The sequence below is a fragment of the Saccopteryx leptura genome, chromosome 5, assembly GCF_036850995.1.
Source record: "Saccopteryx leptura isolate mSacLep1 chromosome 5, mSacLep1_pri_phased_curated, whole genome shotgun sequence".
Taxonomy (NCBI): Eukaryota; Metazoa; Chordata; class Mammalia; order Chiroptera; family Emballonuridae; genus Saccopteryx; species Saccopteryx leptura.
This window is the reverse complement of record NC_089507.1, coordinates 216,311,248-216,327,439: the sequence shown is the minus strand read 5'-3', so window position 1 is coordinate 216,327,439 and position 16,192 is coordinate 216,311,248. Positions and strand designations below refer to the sequence as shown.

Here is a 16,192-nt window from a genome sequence, read left to right as displayed (position 1 = left end):
TGGGCAGATCTTCCCAATTTTTTTTCCTTGTTGTTGTTCCAAACGGTGTACTAGTCACAGCCCAAATCAATGATAGAATGACTTTGTCATGTTTCATGAGAACCGTATTAGAATTGTCATCTTATCACACTGAATTTATGTATTAATTCAGGCCAATTGATATCATTTCAATATTGAGTTTTCCCATTCATGGACATCATATACTTCTATTTTGGTATTTTATAACTTTAAATCACAATCTTTTATTTTCTGGATTTTTTTAAGCTAAGAAGCGGTAGGCAGAGAGACCGACTCCCACATATGACCCAACAGGGATTCACCCAGCAAGCCACCTACCAGGGGATGCTCTGATAATCTGGGGCTGTTGTTTCGTTGCTTGGCAACCAAGCTATTTTTAGCACATGAGGCGAGGCCATGGAGCTGTCCTCAGCACCAAAGGCCACTTTCTCCCCTGTAGCCAAGGCTGTGTGAGGGGAGGAGAAGAGAGAGAGAGAGAGAGAGACAGAGAGAGAGAGAGAAAGTGCGGGAATGGAAGACAAGCAGATGGTCCCTTCTCATGTGTGCGCTGACCGGAAATTGAACCCAGGACATCTACATGCTGGGCCGAAGCTCTGCCACTGAGGCAACCATCCAGAGCCAAATTCACAATCTTTTATGTTTTTTGTCCCCTAATGTTCTTAGGAATCTCTAAATAGAACTTCCTTTAACACTTCGTACATGAAATCTGGAAAAGCTATAACCACCATTTTCAGTGATTTTATATGACTGTTTAGCATGGTAATGGACTTTGATCATTACTCATGTCCAGCAAGCTGCTGACACACTACTGCGAATAGCAAGGGCATTGCTTTTATTTGCAACACTTACAACATCAATGATCTAGAATTAGATTTTACCTTCATCAGGGTTTCATGTACATGTGTTTTAAGACTGTAAGAGTTCTATGAATTTACCTGTGAAAACCGGAGTATCCCTAACCTCACACCATTTCCCACCTGCAAGAGGCAACCGTTCCCAACTCTGAACCAATGGCTTTAGACGTTACAGCCACACCTCCTCTAATGCACTCCTGTGCTGCGTCTTGATTTCTGACTCCGATGGTTTAATTTGCTCAGGGCGTTCTGTGTGGACCTACGTTGCATTTCTCAGAGATAAATGCCTGGGAGTATAAATATTGTCAAATAATCCATGTGCTCTAGTAAAAGATGTGAAGAACTTTTCTTGTGTGTTAGATAGAGGTTGGAAGTACATGCAAGTTTGTCGCAAACCTTCGTGGTTAGAAATTCTGGGTGCTGGCCCTGGCCGGTTGGCTCAGCGGTAGAGCGTCGGCCTGGCGTGCGGGGGACCCGGGTTCGATTCCCGGCCAGGGCACATAGGAGAAGCACCCATTTGCTTCTCCACCCCCTCCCCTCCTTCCTCTCTGTCTCTCTCTTCCCCTCCCGCAGCCAAGGCTCCATTGGAGCAAAGATGGCCCGGGCGCTGGGGATGGCTCCTTGGCCTCTGCCCCAGACGCTAGAGTGGCTCTGGTCGCGGCAGAGCGACGCCCCAGAGGGTCAGAGCATCGCCCCCTGGTGGGCAGAGCGTCGCCCCTGGTGGGCGTGCCGGGTGGATCCCGGTCAGGCGCATGCGGGAGTCTGTCTGACTGTCTCTCCCCATTTCCAGCTTCAGAAAAATACAAAAAAAAAAAAAAGAAATTCTGGGTGCTGAGGGAGAACGGTGAGGAATTAAGAAAATAGACTCACGGAGAAAAGCGGATGGGATTGGAAGGACTCTTCAATGCTGAAGGCAAGATCAGAGAGAGCGAGCCCCCGGTCTTTGCTTTATTATATAGCAGGGGTCCCCAAACTTTTTACACACGGGGCCAGTTCACTGTCCCTCAGACCATTGGAGGGCCAGACTATAAAAAAAAACTATGAACAAATCCCTATGCACACTGCACAGATCTTATTTTAAAGTAAAAAATCAAAACCAGAACAAATACAATATTTAAAATAAAGAACGAGTAAATTTAAATCAACCAACTGACCAGTATTTCAATGGGAACTATGCTCCTCTCACTGACCACCAATGAAAGAGGTGCCCCTTCCGGAAGTGCGGCGGGGGCCAGATAAATGGCCTCAGAGGGCCGCATGTGGCCCGCGGGCCGTAGTTTGGGGACCCCTGTTATATAGTATAGACAATTAAAGCTTTTAATCCAATAAGTCTCTGATACAAAGCCACTGATCTAAGGCATAAATTGAATTCCTTTTAAGAGTGCACCACCCTACATCATGCAACAAAGGTGTGAAGAAATGCTTAGTGTTGAAAAGATCTTAGTATTAAAAGATTTTAGTATTAAAAGAGTGGAAAAGGTTCAGTCCCAAACCAAGCCTTAGGCTACAACGACCCCACCAGCCCACAGCCCGTCACCCACACAAGTGGTACCTGTTGCATCAGTAAAGGGTTGGAAGAGGGGATCATTCAGGAGCGGACATTGAGCTCCATTCCAACGCTGACCAGGCTCTGGGGATCCCTCCGCCTTCCTCAGCGGAGCAGCTCTCGGTGAGGGTGGAGGAGACGGGGCCACGCACTGGCTACACAGCCCTCAACCCAACCACAGACCCTTCCTGTCCTGGCCCCCAGTGGGGCATCACCATGGAGACCAGAGGCCCCACGCAGGGAGGAAGCACAGTTTTCTGCAGGCCTGTCCCGGTGTCTCTGGAAACAAGATGAGTAACTGCTCACCCTGCATTGGCCTCGGCCTGACTCTGTTTCACAACCGAGAAGCAGGAACGGTCCGGAATCTGGCAGCCTGCGTCTCAGCCCGTGTTTCAGCCCGTCCTCCGCACTTCCTCCTGTATGACGGGGCGGGGCTCCCCTCTCACCCAGCAGAGAGTCCCGGTTGTCCCAGCTTGAACCCGCTCCCGCACCCGCCCCGCGACAGAGCCGGCTCCTCAGGCCTCAGGATGCCCGTCCCTGCCTCCTGGCCCCGCGCTCCTCCGTGCCTGCTGCTCACTCTGCTGCTGGGCCTCCCAGGTGAGCGTGCGGGGCTAGAACCTTCTCCTCTCCCGGGCCCTGGACCTCCTGTTGCCCCAGAGATTTCAGGGCCTCTGGGAGAACGTGGGTGTGTCACGCAGGGCTGCAGAGAGGGCGACGGGCAGGGCGTTATCTGAGGGCATGAGACCAGGGACCCGGGCATGTTCTCCGTGGGTCCATTGCCTGCACCTGGTCACCAGATGTGTCAGAGCAGATGCTGCTGCAAACCACAGCAGCAGTGACGGCTCTGTGTCCGCTAACGGGTCTGACCCTCACAGCGTCCCTGTGGGAGAGCTGTGACTCTCATCCCGCACTTGCAGATGGGGAAACTGAGGCAGAGAGCGTTATGTGCCCTCTATCCTCACCTCTATCAGCAGAGCAGCCGTATTCGAGTCTCGGCCACCAGCTCCCGGGGCTCCTTGTTTCAGCCCTGTCGTGCTGCCCGGCCTGGCAGTGCTGACCGATCGCAGAAGAACCAGTAACCCAGGAGGAGGAAACTGAGGAGCAGTCGTCCCTACCCCCCCCCCCACCACCACCACCATCACGCCACTCAGACCCGGAGCTAAACTCCGCTGTTTACTCGAGAACTTCTGTTAATTATGTTGCACGGTTCCCATGTACCAAGTGTGTGACTGGGGGTTTAGTATGTGTCATAATTTCATTAACCCTCAAAACAACCTGTACTGGCCTGCGAGGACACTTCCATACACATTTGTGATGGGTGTATCTTTGTGTGAGTGTGAGTGTGTCTGTGTGTGTGTGAGTTGGTGTGAGGGATTCACACGCACACCTGGGATTTTATTAAAGCCTTTCCTTTCTATTCTCATCCATTTTGTTCACTCTGCATGAAATGCACACGAACAGATGTTTAGTCTGTCTGTCTGTCTGTCCCACAGACACCCGCCTCCTTGCTACTTCTCCAAACTTACCCCTCTCCTCCCTAAACTCTACAAAAAGCAAGCTCCTCTCTTGGTAAGAGGAGGAAAATGGTCCATCCGTAGATGCCTGCGTAACAAAGAATGCTGCCCATACATACAATGGAGTCTTATTCGGCAATAAAAGGGAATGAAGTCTTGACATTTGTCACAACATGGATGGACTGAAGGCTGTTCTCCTAAGGGAAAGGAGTCAGAGAGAGAGAGAGAGAGAGAGAGAGAAATACCAGATGCTTCACTTATCTGTGGAATCTCAAAAAAACCAAAACCAATAAATATGCAAAGCAAAAGAGGAACAGATGCGTATTCAGAGAGAACAGCTGAGCTGATAAAGGGGAAGGGGGGGATGAGCAGAAGTCTGTGCATCACTATCTGCGGTCTCCACCATGCCGGGTGAGGATGAGGAGGGAGACAGGGAGAAGGAGACAGAGAGCGCTGCCCTGCGCTCTAGATCTGTAACCATATCCGTATCCACACCTGTCCTCGGATATCCGGAGAGACCGCAGGGCGTCCGGAAGAACGAGTAATAATTCTATCAGTTCTCCCGCACTCAGCTCGGGCAGGTCCCGTAGCTGTCACCTCCTGTGGTCATTTAACCCGAGGTGGAACCTCTTGTCACCCCTACCGTCCAGGTAAGAAAATAAAAGCTGAGGGAGGTTCAGGGTGACTCAGCGGTGCATGGTGAGCCGTGCTCTGAGTTCAGGCATCTCATCCTACAGCTCACAGATTTCCTCTGCCGTCCTCAGTGCCTGCGGCCCCCTGTCCTCCCGTGGGTCACTGTCCGTGGGGAAGGGAGGGTGTGGGGACAGGGGTTGGTGGTTTCCTTCTCCTGGGCTCTCTGCTTCCTGCATGTGCCCCATTCCTTCCTGGGATTTTTTTGCCAAGTCATCTACTAGGGGGACGTAGTTTCTGCCATTGTTTCCACAGATTTGCCCGCGTACAATAGATGTCACGGCCTCAGGGAGGTGTAGCACTGGGAGTGCACACGTCACACGTATATTTATTGGATAATTACTATGTGGACCACACGTTACAGGAACGTGGGTGCGTTGTTGAATAAAAGAGACAAAGTAGCCGCCCCATGGAGATTCTGTATTAGTAGGAAAAATGACAAGAAACAATATGCATAATAAGTAAGTGAATAAGATAACATATTGGAAAATAATAAGCATTAAGGTGAAAAATTAAAGTATTGCTGGGTAGGAGAATGGGGGAATCTGTAAGACGGGTTGTATTTCAAACAGGGTAGTCTCGGGGGTCTGACTGTAATGGGGAAGTCTGAACAAAAATGAAAACAAGGTTGGGAATCTAATGACAAAGTAAACAAAGTAGTAACAGACTCACATACTGAGAAGAGACTGACAGCTGGGGGGGGGGGGGCAGGTTGGCTAAAACAGGTAAAGGATTAAGCAGCTGAGTTGTGTGTGTTGATTTTTCTCTGCCACAAAGTTGCTGACATCATTGGTTAGCTCTAACAGACGGTGTGAGTGTGAAATCTTTAGAACTGCTATATATAAACGTCATGTCACATGAGAACAACAGAGATAGTTTTGCTTCTTCCTTTACGTGTCAAACAATGCTTTTTATTTGTGGTTCTTGTTTCATTGCTTTTTCTGAAACTTCCAGGATTGGGTTGAGTATTCGTGCTAAAAGTGCACATCCCTGTCTTGTTTCTGATATTAGAGAGAAGTTTCGCTACCAGACTTTCACCATCAAGTACGATCTTAGCGGTGGGTTTTTCATGCAAGATTTCTGTGGACATATCCATCTATTCTAACTTACTGATTGTTTTTATCATGAAAAATGGTGACTTTCATCAATTGCTTTTTCTGCAGCAAGTGAGAGAAGTTTATATGATATTTTTACTTGCCATCCTGTTAATGAGATATATTACACTCTTTGATTTTCACATGTTGAACTGCATTTACATTGCAGGAATAAACCCCAGGTGGTCATATCTATAATTCTTTCACATGATGTTGAATTTGTTTTGCTAATATTTGGCTGAGGAATGTGGGACTGAGATTGATGTAAGGTATTGGTTTGTAGCTTCATTGTTTTGTGTGTGTGACAGAGACAGAGAGAAAGACAGAGAGAGGGACCGATAGGGACAGACAGGGAGGATGGAGAGAGATGTGAAGCCAATTCTTGGTTGCAACACCTTAGTTATTCATTGATTGCTTTCTCATAAGAAAGCCTTGACTGGGGGCGGGGGTGGGACTAGAGCAGAACAAGTGACCCCTTGCTCAAGCCAGTAATCTTGGGCTCAAGCCAGTGACCATGAGCCAATGTCTAAGATCCCACCCTCAAGCCAGTAACCACGCCCTCAAGCTAGTGAAACTGTGCCCAAGCCGGCAACCTGGGGGTTTGGAACCTGGGTCCTTCACATCCCAGTTCAACGCTCTATCCACTGTGCCACCAAGTGTAGGTCTGTAGCTTTCTTATTGTGCCTTCATCTGATTTTCATATCCAGGTGAGGATGGCCGAGAATGAGTCTTCGAATGACTCCTAATGAGTCAAGAAGTCTTCCTTCCATTTTAATTTTTTGTAAGGTTTAAAGAAGATTAATGTTCGTTCTTAATGTTTATTCGAATTCACCAGTGAAACAAAACAGTCCTGGATATTCCTTTGTTGGATGATTTTTTTTTTTTTTACTCTTAATACAATTTCATAACCAGATACAGGTCTATTCATATTATTTATTTCTTTAAAGTTTATTCTTGGAAATGTATGTGCTTCTAGAAATTGTCCATTTTATCTGGCTTATTCAATTCCTTGACGTGCAATAGTACATACTACACTTCTCTAAATTCATTTTATTTCTGTGAAGTCATTAGTAATAGCCTTTGTTTATTTCTGATTTTAGATACTTGCTTTTCTCTCTCTCTTTTTTTTTTTCATTCCACATAGCTAAATGTTTCTCAATCTTGTGGGTCTTTTTTTTTTTTTTTTTAAATTAAGATTCCTATTTCTTTCTTTTTATTTCTTTCTTTTTTTTTTTTTTTTTTTACAAGACAGAGAGAGAGTCAGAGAGAGGGATAGACAGGGACAGACAGACAGGAACGGAGAGATGAGAACCATCAATCATTAGTTTTTTGTTGCGACACCTTAGTTGTTCACTGATTGCTTTCTCATATGTGCCTTGACCGTGGGCCTTCAGCAGACTGAGTAACCCCTTGCTCGAGCCAGAGACTTTGGGTCCAAGTTGGTGAGCTTTTGCTCAAACCAGATGAGCCCGCGCTCAAGCTGGCGACCTTGGGGTCTCGAACCTGGGTCCTCGGCATACCAGTCCAACGCTCTATCCACTGCACCACCGCCGGATCAGACACACTTTCCCTTCTGATGACTACTTTGAGCTATTCATTCTAGGTGTTGTTAGATTCATTAGCATTGGTGATCGTTTTATTTCTCCTTCTTGTTATTGATTTCTAGCTTTATTTGCAAATTGTACTTACCAGGGCACTGCTACCACAGTCCTTCTTCCAGATTCCAATAATTGTATGTGTTGTCATCCAACCTGTGTGACGATGCCACATGCATAGGTTTTTGTTATGACAGTGGTTTCTGTAGTAGTCAAGAGATGCATGTGTGTCGTAGACAGAAAAACAATCTCCGAATACGGTCTCTGTATGAATACCCAGACCCTGTGCATGTATTACTTTATATACAAAAGAGATTTAGGAAAAGTGAGTAACTTAAGACTTCGATCTTGAAACACTATACTAGATATTCCAGGTGGGCCCAATATACTCACAGGGGTCCTTAGGAAAGAGGTGGCAGAGAGTCTACGTCAGAGAAGGACAACTGACAACAGAGGCAAGAATTTTGAGGGACAGGAAGATGGAAACCTCGGGAATAGGAACGCAGGAGCCTCTGCACTGTGGGAATGCAGGGACCAGGCTCTGGTGAGAAGCGGGTCAGCTACAACCCAGACGTCAGACAGTGAACATTGAACTCTGATCCCAGACTGGAAGACCATCCACTTCTGTGCTTCAGGCAACTTAGGTTTCTGTAGTTAGTAAAGCAGCATTAGTAAACTAATAGAATATAGTTATACTATTAGGAAAAATAACACTCTTAGTTCTTATCAGAATGACACATTCATTGTGTGTTGGTGGCTCAACACACCCCTGTCACTCAAGTGCCCAAGCTGATGAGGCTGACCCACCGGGACACTTGGGTCTCCCTGGAGGACGGAAGCCGTCCCGTAGACGTTCTTGCAGTTAAGTGCACATCCCACATCAGGCAGCCGTCACCTCTGCTCACAAATCAGTGCTCTAAAGACATATCAGGGTCCTACCCAATAGAAAATTCTAGAAATGAGACTCATGATGTGGCTAGAAATTGCGCAGCCAGAAATATCTGGTGAAGCAGGACACTTCCGAGAGGGCCGGCCCAGCACTCACACCCACTCTGTGCCACATCATTAACCCCTCTGTGCCTCAGTTTCCTCATTTGTGACAGGCTCTCACATTACAGGCTCATGAGGGTCACAGGTCTGACACATGCTGTGTCCCGAGCTCGAGGCCCACTCGGGGTGTGCAGGGGGTCAGTGGACGCTGCAGCTGACAAACACTGGACAGACCTCCGGGTCCCGTGTGGATGGGTCAGTGATGGCTCTGTGTTTCCCTGCAGGAGGGGCCGGTCAGGAGCTGAGGGTGATTCAGCCTGAGGAGTCCGTGTCCGTCGCAGCCGGGGAGACGGCCACTCTGAGATGCACCATGAGCTCCATTTTCCTCATTGGGCCTGTACAGTGATTCAAGGGTACAGGGCCAGGCCGGGAGTTAGTCTACAGTTTCAAAGCAGGAGGCCACTTCCCCCGAGTAACAACAGTTGGAGACACCACGGAGAGAAACAACAGGGACTTCTCCATCCGCCTCAGTGACATCACCACAGACGACACGGGCGTCTACTACTGCGTGAAGTTCCGGAGAGGAAGCCCTGATAACGTGGAGATCGCGTCGGGCACAGGCACTCAGCTCACCGTGAGCGGTGAGTACTGAGGGGGACCCTTCGTCCCTGGTGTGTGACACCGGTCAGGAAGATCTTCTACAGATCAGGGAAGTTCTGTTCCCTTCTCTCCCAGGGAAGAAATCTCTGCTGGGCAGAGAGAGGGAGGACGTGTTACTGTGTTTCATCCTCAGAAACATCACATGAGTAGATTCCTGAGGGGCACACACTCCCTGTTGACTGACAGCCCTGGAGGGAGGAGGTGCCCAGAAGCTGGCAGTCCCTGTGGCTCTGTCCGGAAGTCCCTTCTGTGACTCAGAGACTGACCACATGGTGATTGCACATTGAGTGAGTGCGCCTGGGTCATCTCTGAATGTCACTCGCCTGGAATAAGGTTCCCATGTGGGTCACCTTGCTGAGACAGCAAAAAGGCTCAGTTAGGGTTTTGGGCCAGAGGCTCCGGCTCTGAATCCTGGAAGGTCAGCACACAAAGGACCTTCAGTGCATTTATCCCAACACCCCCATTGGACAGATGGCTGCCTGAGGCTAAGAGGTGACAGGGGCCTTGCCCACGGTCCCATGGCCTGTGACTGAGGGAGTTCCAGAAGCTGATCTGACTCCAGCGGCTCCTTCCTGCCCCAGCACAGAAATCTCTTTCCATGGGAAACCCTGGTGTGCGCTCAGAATAAAAACGGAACCACTGAACAGGGAGCCGGCATTCCTTCTTTTCATCGGTTTCCCTGGAGTTCAGATGCCCCAGCATTCAGACCCTGAGGCCCAAGGTGATGGGGGACCTCTCCCAACCTTCAGCCACATCTCCCCAGACCGAGTGTCCCTGTCAGCGCCCAGAGCTGCCTCCATACTGACCCCACTGTGGCTGCCCCGTCTGCATTCCCAGCAACAGTGCTGAGGGCCCCTTTCTCCACATCCTCTACAAACACCTGTTATTTCTGTTCATTTGGATAATAGCCATTCTAACGGGTGTGACGTGAAGATAGATTATTGTGTTTTGATTTCCACCTCCCTGATAGTGTGATTGAATATCCTTACAAGTACTTGTTGGCCAACAGTATGTCTTCTTTGCAAAAATATCTATTCAGATTACTGCCCACTTTTATTTATTTATTTTTATTTATTCATTTTAGAGAGGAGAGGGAGAGACAGAGAGAGAGAGAGAGAGAGAAAAGACAGAGAGAGAGAGAGAAGGGGGGAGGAGCTGGAAGCATCAACACCCATATGTGCCTTGACCAGCCAAGCCCAGGGTTTTGAACCAGCGACCTCAGCATTTCCACTTTATCCACTGCGCCACCACAGGTCTACTGCCCACTTTTAGTTAATTTGTTTGGCTTTCTCCTCCTCCTCCTCCTCTTCTTCCTCCTCCTTTTCCTCCTCCTTCTTTTTCTTCTTTTGCTTTCAAATTTCATTTCTTTTTGCGAGAAAGTTGTATGAGTGCTTTATCTATTTTGGATACCAACCCCTAGTCAGATATGTGATTTGCAAATGTCTTCTCCATTCCGTAGGTTTTCTTTTTATTTTGTGATTTTCTCTGCGGTTTAAGAAACTTCTTCGTCTGAGGTACTCCCACATTATTTTCCCCCTTTTTGCCTTTTCTTTTGGTGTCAGATCCAAGAAACCATCTTAAAGACCAGTGTCGAAGGACTTACCCGCTATGCTTTCTTCTTCAAGAGTTTTACAGTTTCAGGTCTCACATTCAAGTCTTAATCTGTTTTGAGTTGTGTGTGTATGCTGGAGGATCGTGGGTTAGTCTCACGCTTTCGCATGTGTCTTTCCATTTTCCCAACACCATTTCTTGAAGAGGCTGTCCATTCCCCACTGTGTGTTCTTGGATCCTTTGTCGTAAACACTTTTCTTCATCTGGGTTATTGCATGGCAGCTGCGAGCAGCAGAATATTCTTACTGTTTTTGATACATTTTTGTTTGGCCTTCTTAATGCTTAAAAGCTAGTAGGACCAACCATGCAATAACAGCCGTAGGTGATATTTACTAAGCAACTACTATTTGCCGGGTCCTGAGTTTTCCATACATGCTCACTCCTCTTACTGGGGTGGTGTTCTGACCCGCTGTGTACAGGAAACAGACACCGAGGCTCAAGGCTAGAGAACAGAGATGCTAAAGTTCATCCGTCCCAGGAGCGGTGAGCTGGGCTAGCTCTTCCCTCTCCCCCCTGGGTGCCCGTGTCGGGCGATTCCTCTCTCAGTCCCGTCCCATCAGTGAGACCACACAGGGCCAGCCCCACAGGGTGCTGGGAGGTTGAAAACCTGAGGGGCTCAGAGGGATCGGCCCATCGTGGAGCCCAGGAGGCTCTCGGTGAATTGTAACTATTCCTAGGCTCTCATCCCTCCAGTGACAGCCAGGATGCTAAGGGTTTTATGACTTGACTGATTCATGTAACATTTCTGTATTCTCAAAATGTGTGATGAGTTTTAAGGCACAAGTTGATATCCAAGTGCCAATACCAATAAATAGTGGCTGTCTGCCCACTGTTGGAGAAGGTGTTGCGTAATAACTAACAATTGGAAGACACCTTATAGGACCCTTCTGCAAGGAGACACTGCTGTCACTGTTGATCACAGATGTCTGGATGCTCAAAGGATGCAGGAGGCGCCCTGCCTGCTTCGTAGGCCTGTGTTTGTGTCTCTTATCATTTTTTTTTTTTTAACAGAGACAAAGAGAGAGTCAGAGAGAGGGTTAACAGGGACAGACAGGAACGGAGAGATGAGAAGCATCAATCATTAGTTTTTCGTTAAGCATTGCAAGTGTCTCTTATCATTTTAAAGTAACGATTGAGAAAATTAATCATCTTTGTCTGTGTCAGCACTCAGGAACCTTGTGTTCAACCAAAAATGACCCAAGAGAAGACCCCAAATTCAGAAAAATATCCCATCTCCCTCTGCCTCCACCTTTCAAATTCAGGGGTGTTCACAGATTAGAGACCCTACTGGAATCTGGTGGAATGAATGACAATTCTCCAGCAAATCCATAAATACCTGCAGGGAGAGCTCTGGATGTAAACTAAGTGCAGGTTCAAGATGGAGCTGCATTTGTTTACTATTCTGAAGCCTCTTCTGTTTGCTGAACGCAAATGTGCTTCCAGACCCCATTTAACCCTCACGGCAGCTGGGAGGGGAAATGCCCACTGTCCCATTCCACAGCTGGGGACCCGAGACGTGTCCTGGCCACACCTCTCCACATCCGCTGGCCTGGTTGCCGTGTCCCCACTGTGCCCTGCATGTGCCTCTGTAAACACTGGCTCTGAGGTGGACAGGTTTCCGGGGGAGGCAGCTAGGAACAGTTACTGTGAAGAGTGAGACCCATCGGTAATTCATTCCTGAGCCCAGATGTGGGGAAAACCCCTGGAGAGGACAGAAGTGGACTTTGATCTCAGGCCTGGAATGACATGTTGGCCTGTCCCTCCCCCGGAGTGCATTGGGGGGTGGGGGGGATACGGTGACACACCCTCCCTGTGTAATCAGAGGGATAAAGCCCACTAACTACATGGGAAGGTTCTAGCAGTGTCACCTGCTGATCGTTAGTGGTGATAATCACTGTCATGTTCATTGTGTATTATTCTCCTTTTGAAGCCAAACCCTCTCTCCCCGTGGTAGCGGGCCCCACGGAGAGGGCCACGCCGGGGCAGACCGTGAGCTTCACCTGCAAGTCCCACGGCTTCTCCCCCAGACACATCGTCCTGAAATGGTTCAAAAACGGGAATGAGCTCCGAGCCTCCCAGACCAGCGTGGAGCCCGAGGGAGACAGCACCTCCTACAGCGTCTCCAGCACAGCCAGGGTGCAGCTGACCCGGGGGGATATCCGCTCCCAGGTCATCTGTGAGGTGGCCCACGGCACCCTACAGGGAGACACTTCTCTCCGTGGGACTGCCAACCTGTCTGAGACCCTCCGAGGTAGATGCCCCTCACACCCAGCCCCAGTACACACCTGGCCCCCAACCTGGAGGCCTGCCCCCCACACCGTGCTCTTTGCTTCAAGCCTGGGGTCACCTGGAATCTAATTCCTAAGAGTTCTTCCCATCTCCAGACCCCCGATTGTGCCTGTCACTCGCCACTGCTGAACGGCAACTGCCAGGTGGACACCTCCCATGTGCCAGGCAGTGTGCTCAGTGATCTCATCGCTTTACCATAGCAACCACGATTACCGAGCAGCCACTATAAGCCAGGCTCCTATGTGCTTGATTTCATTTGCTAGTTATTATGCTCCGACTGCATGCAGGAGCTTGGTGGTGTTACCCCTGTCCCCCTGAGAGCAGCAACCTGTGCTTGATCACCTACTGTGTGCAGGCCCCTGTGGTTATGATTTCATTCATATGCACAGAGTCCCCGTGTCCCCCTGTCCTCTGTGACCCCCGTCCTGGGCTGGGGAGTGAGTGATGGAGCCCCACTCCGTCACCGGCCTGTCCTCGAGGCCAGAGCTCTGCCCGGTGCTCTTGCAGTTCCGCCCACCTTGGAGGTTGCCCAGCACCCTGTGCTAGAGAACCGGGTGAACGTCACCTGCCAGGTGAAGAACTTCTACCCCGGGCACCTGCAGCTGACCTGGTTGGAGAACAGAAACACGTCCCGTATGGAAATGGGCTCGACCCGCGTAGAGAACAAGGACGGGACCTTCACCCGGACCAGCTGGCTCCTGGTGGACTCGTCTGCCCGCAGGGAGGAGGTGACACTCACCTGTCTGGTGCAGCAAGATGGGCAGCCGGCGGTCACCAAAAACTGGACCGTGGAGGCCACTGCTCAGCAGAAGGGCCAGGGCACCGCGGCACCCTTTGGTGAGGCCTCCCCTCCAACTAAACCGCTTTCTAAATTTTATGATTTTTTCATGTTCAGGGTAGTAATTTATGCATGTGATAGAATACTCTAGAAATCTCTGGATAGAAATTAGAATTTTGAAGTGAGCTCCCCTCCCACAAACCCCACACTCCCAGAGTGACCCCCGGGAAGAGTTTGGTACCTGTCTGTGTGCATCTTTGGACACCAGTGGACATAAAGAAAGGGGAGGAGGGAACCATTTGTCAGAGTCCTGCCTCCGGCTCCTCCCCTCACAGTCCCCGCCTCCATTGGCCTGTCAGCCCCTCCTCCCGGCTCTTACTTCTGTGGCATCTGTTGTCCAACACCTACCTCCTTCTCAGTGACAGACCCTGGGCAGACGTCCCCGTCCTCCAGAGGTCCCCCGGCTCCCACCCTGGATTCCTAGAGTAGCTGTCTGCTTTCTCTGGGCTGTGTCAGTTCCCCTGCAGTGAGTGTGTCCCAAGCTTCGCCCTGCTCGGACTTGGTGGCCATCACCTGCCACGTGCAGATTCTGTCCACAGAGTGGGTGTCTCACCTGGCTGGAGAACTGATATGTTCAAGAGAGCCGAGTAGCTCACGTCCACGCAGAACAGTGAGGGGTCCTGTGGCCTGGAGGGCTTGCAGTCAGTGAATGCGTCACTGCAGGGGTCCGAGCGGGTGCTCACCTGTATGGTGCAGCGTGAGGCATGTCCCTCCATCCAGCCCGACTCCTACCGTCCACACCTGCCCACGCCACACCCAAGCTCCTGGGAGTGCACGCAGCTCACCGCCACCTGGGAGCGGCTGAGTGTCCTCTGTCTCCTGAGTGGAGGGAGGTATTTAAACTCACAGCCCCAGGTGATGGCTCCTTCTGCCCCTTGGTGTTTAGGTCCACAGACATCTTTCGTCATCTTCGTGGTTTTCCTCCTGGGCCTCAAGGTGCTGCTGATGGTGACTTTCACCGTCACCTACGTCTGCAGGTCGCGGAACCTGCAACAGGTGAGTCGGGGGTAAATTGTAGTCCTTGGGGAGGAAGGTCAGGCTCATCTTCATGGGCCGGAAGGAGGAGTCCAGGGTGGAACTCACGTAGTCACATGGTCCCCACTAGCCTGATTCGGCCTAAACAAGAGATTCTATATGCTTTTATATTCTCCAAGTGTCCTTGAATCTCCGGAGCTTCCAACTCTTTCTCATTGTGTGGTGCCCTAGAGTTTGAAGGTTTTCAAATTAAATTCCTTTGGACCCTGGGGATGGTGGTCCAAGGAGTGGAGGTAAGTTGAAGGTCAACACTTCGAGACCCAAACGGCCAAGAGTTCAAATATATTATTCTATGTTTCAGTTTTCATATCTCTTTGAAATAAGTAAGAAAATATTGCCCTGGCCGATAAGTTCCATGGTAGAGCATCAGCCCAGCATATGGATGTCTCGGGTTTGATTTCTGGTCAGGACACACAGTAAAAGTACTCATCTGCTTCTCCACTCCTCCCCCTCTCACTTCTCTCTCTCTCTCTCTCTCTCCTGCAGTCATGCTAAATTGGAGCACATTGGCCCCAGCCTCTGAGGATGGCTCCATGGCCTCCTCCTCAGGCACTAAGAAGAGCTCAGTTGCCAAGCAATGGAAGAACACCCCCAATGGGCAGAGCATCACCCTCTAGTGGGCTTGCCTGGTTTAACCCAGTCGAGGTCACATGTGGGAGTCTGTCTCTCTGCCTTCCCTCATTTCACTGAGTAAAGGAAAAAAAATGTATTGCCAAAGTCAACTAATAAAAACCATCAGAGGGATTTGAAGGTGCTGACTCGTGGTGAAGATGAGTGTGGGTACAGAAGAGAGATCAGAACTCAGAAGGAGGTGTCGGGGTGCTTTGAGAAAGGCCTTCATTTCTGATCTGTGCCATGAACCCAGGCCACACAGAGTGCCTGCCACTTCACATGTGTTCAGTTCTTATTTGTGGAAATAAGGCAGGAATGACTGGATGACCTCTTTTTCTTCTGTGAATATATGATTGAGTTTCCCTCCAGCTCCGCTCTCTGCCCTGATACGTTGTCTCCCGACCTCCGTGGGGGGCTCACGTCGGGGGAAGAAGCTGCAGAAACCGGCAGGTTTCCCAAGATCCCTGCCCTTCACTCTGTCCCAACCCGCCTGCATCACGGACACGGTCCTTCCACACAGCCCCCGGATGTCCCTTCTCTCTGGTAACAAAGTCATGGACAGACTGTGGCCTTGGGGACTGAGTAGTGTCTGAATGGACCCCGATGCGCGGAGCTTCTTGGCCCTGCCCCGACCTAGGAGAGAGAATCCCTCAGGGGGGGCAGGTTTACATCCTCCCTGATCATAAACAACCTTTAACGTTCAGAACAGACTTGACTTGTTCCCGGAGCTGCTTTTGCAACTAGAATTTCATTTAAACACATAGATATCCAGAATCACTCAGCAGAATAAGCATTCTTGTATTCAGAACTATGTAATGAAGAACATAAAAATTATCCACAGACCCA

General features: G+C 49.6%; 1 protein-coding gene across 1 annotated transcript; it reads left to right on the top strand.

Moving 5' to 3' along the window:
• Positions 1 to 2,865: 2,865 nt before the first annotated feature.
• Positions 2,866 to 15,937, top strand: LOC136405172 (signal-regulatory protein beta-1-like). The gene is given in 6 exon segments (XM_066384267.1): positions 2,866 to 3,015; positions 8,586 to 8,942; positions 12,503 to 12,823; positions 13,369 to 13,698; positions 14,586 to 14,695; positions 15,221 to 15,937. Coding segments are annotated over 6 exon segments (1,197 nt in total). The 5' UTR covers positions 2,866 to 2,945; the 3' UTR covers positions 15,230 to 15,937.
• The last annotated feature ends 255 nt before the right edge of the window (positions 15,938 to 16,192 follow it).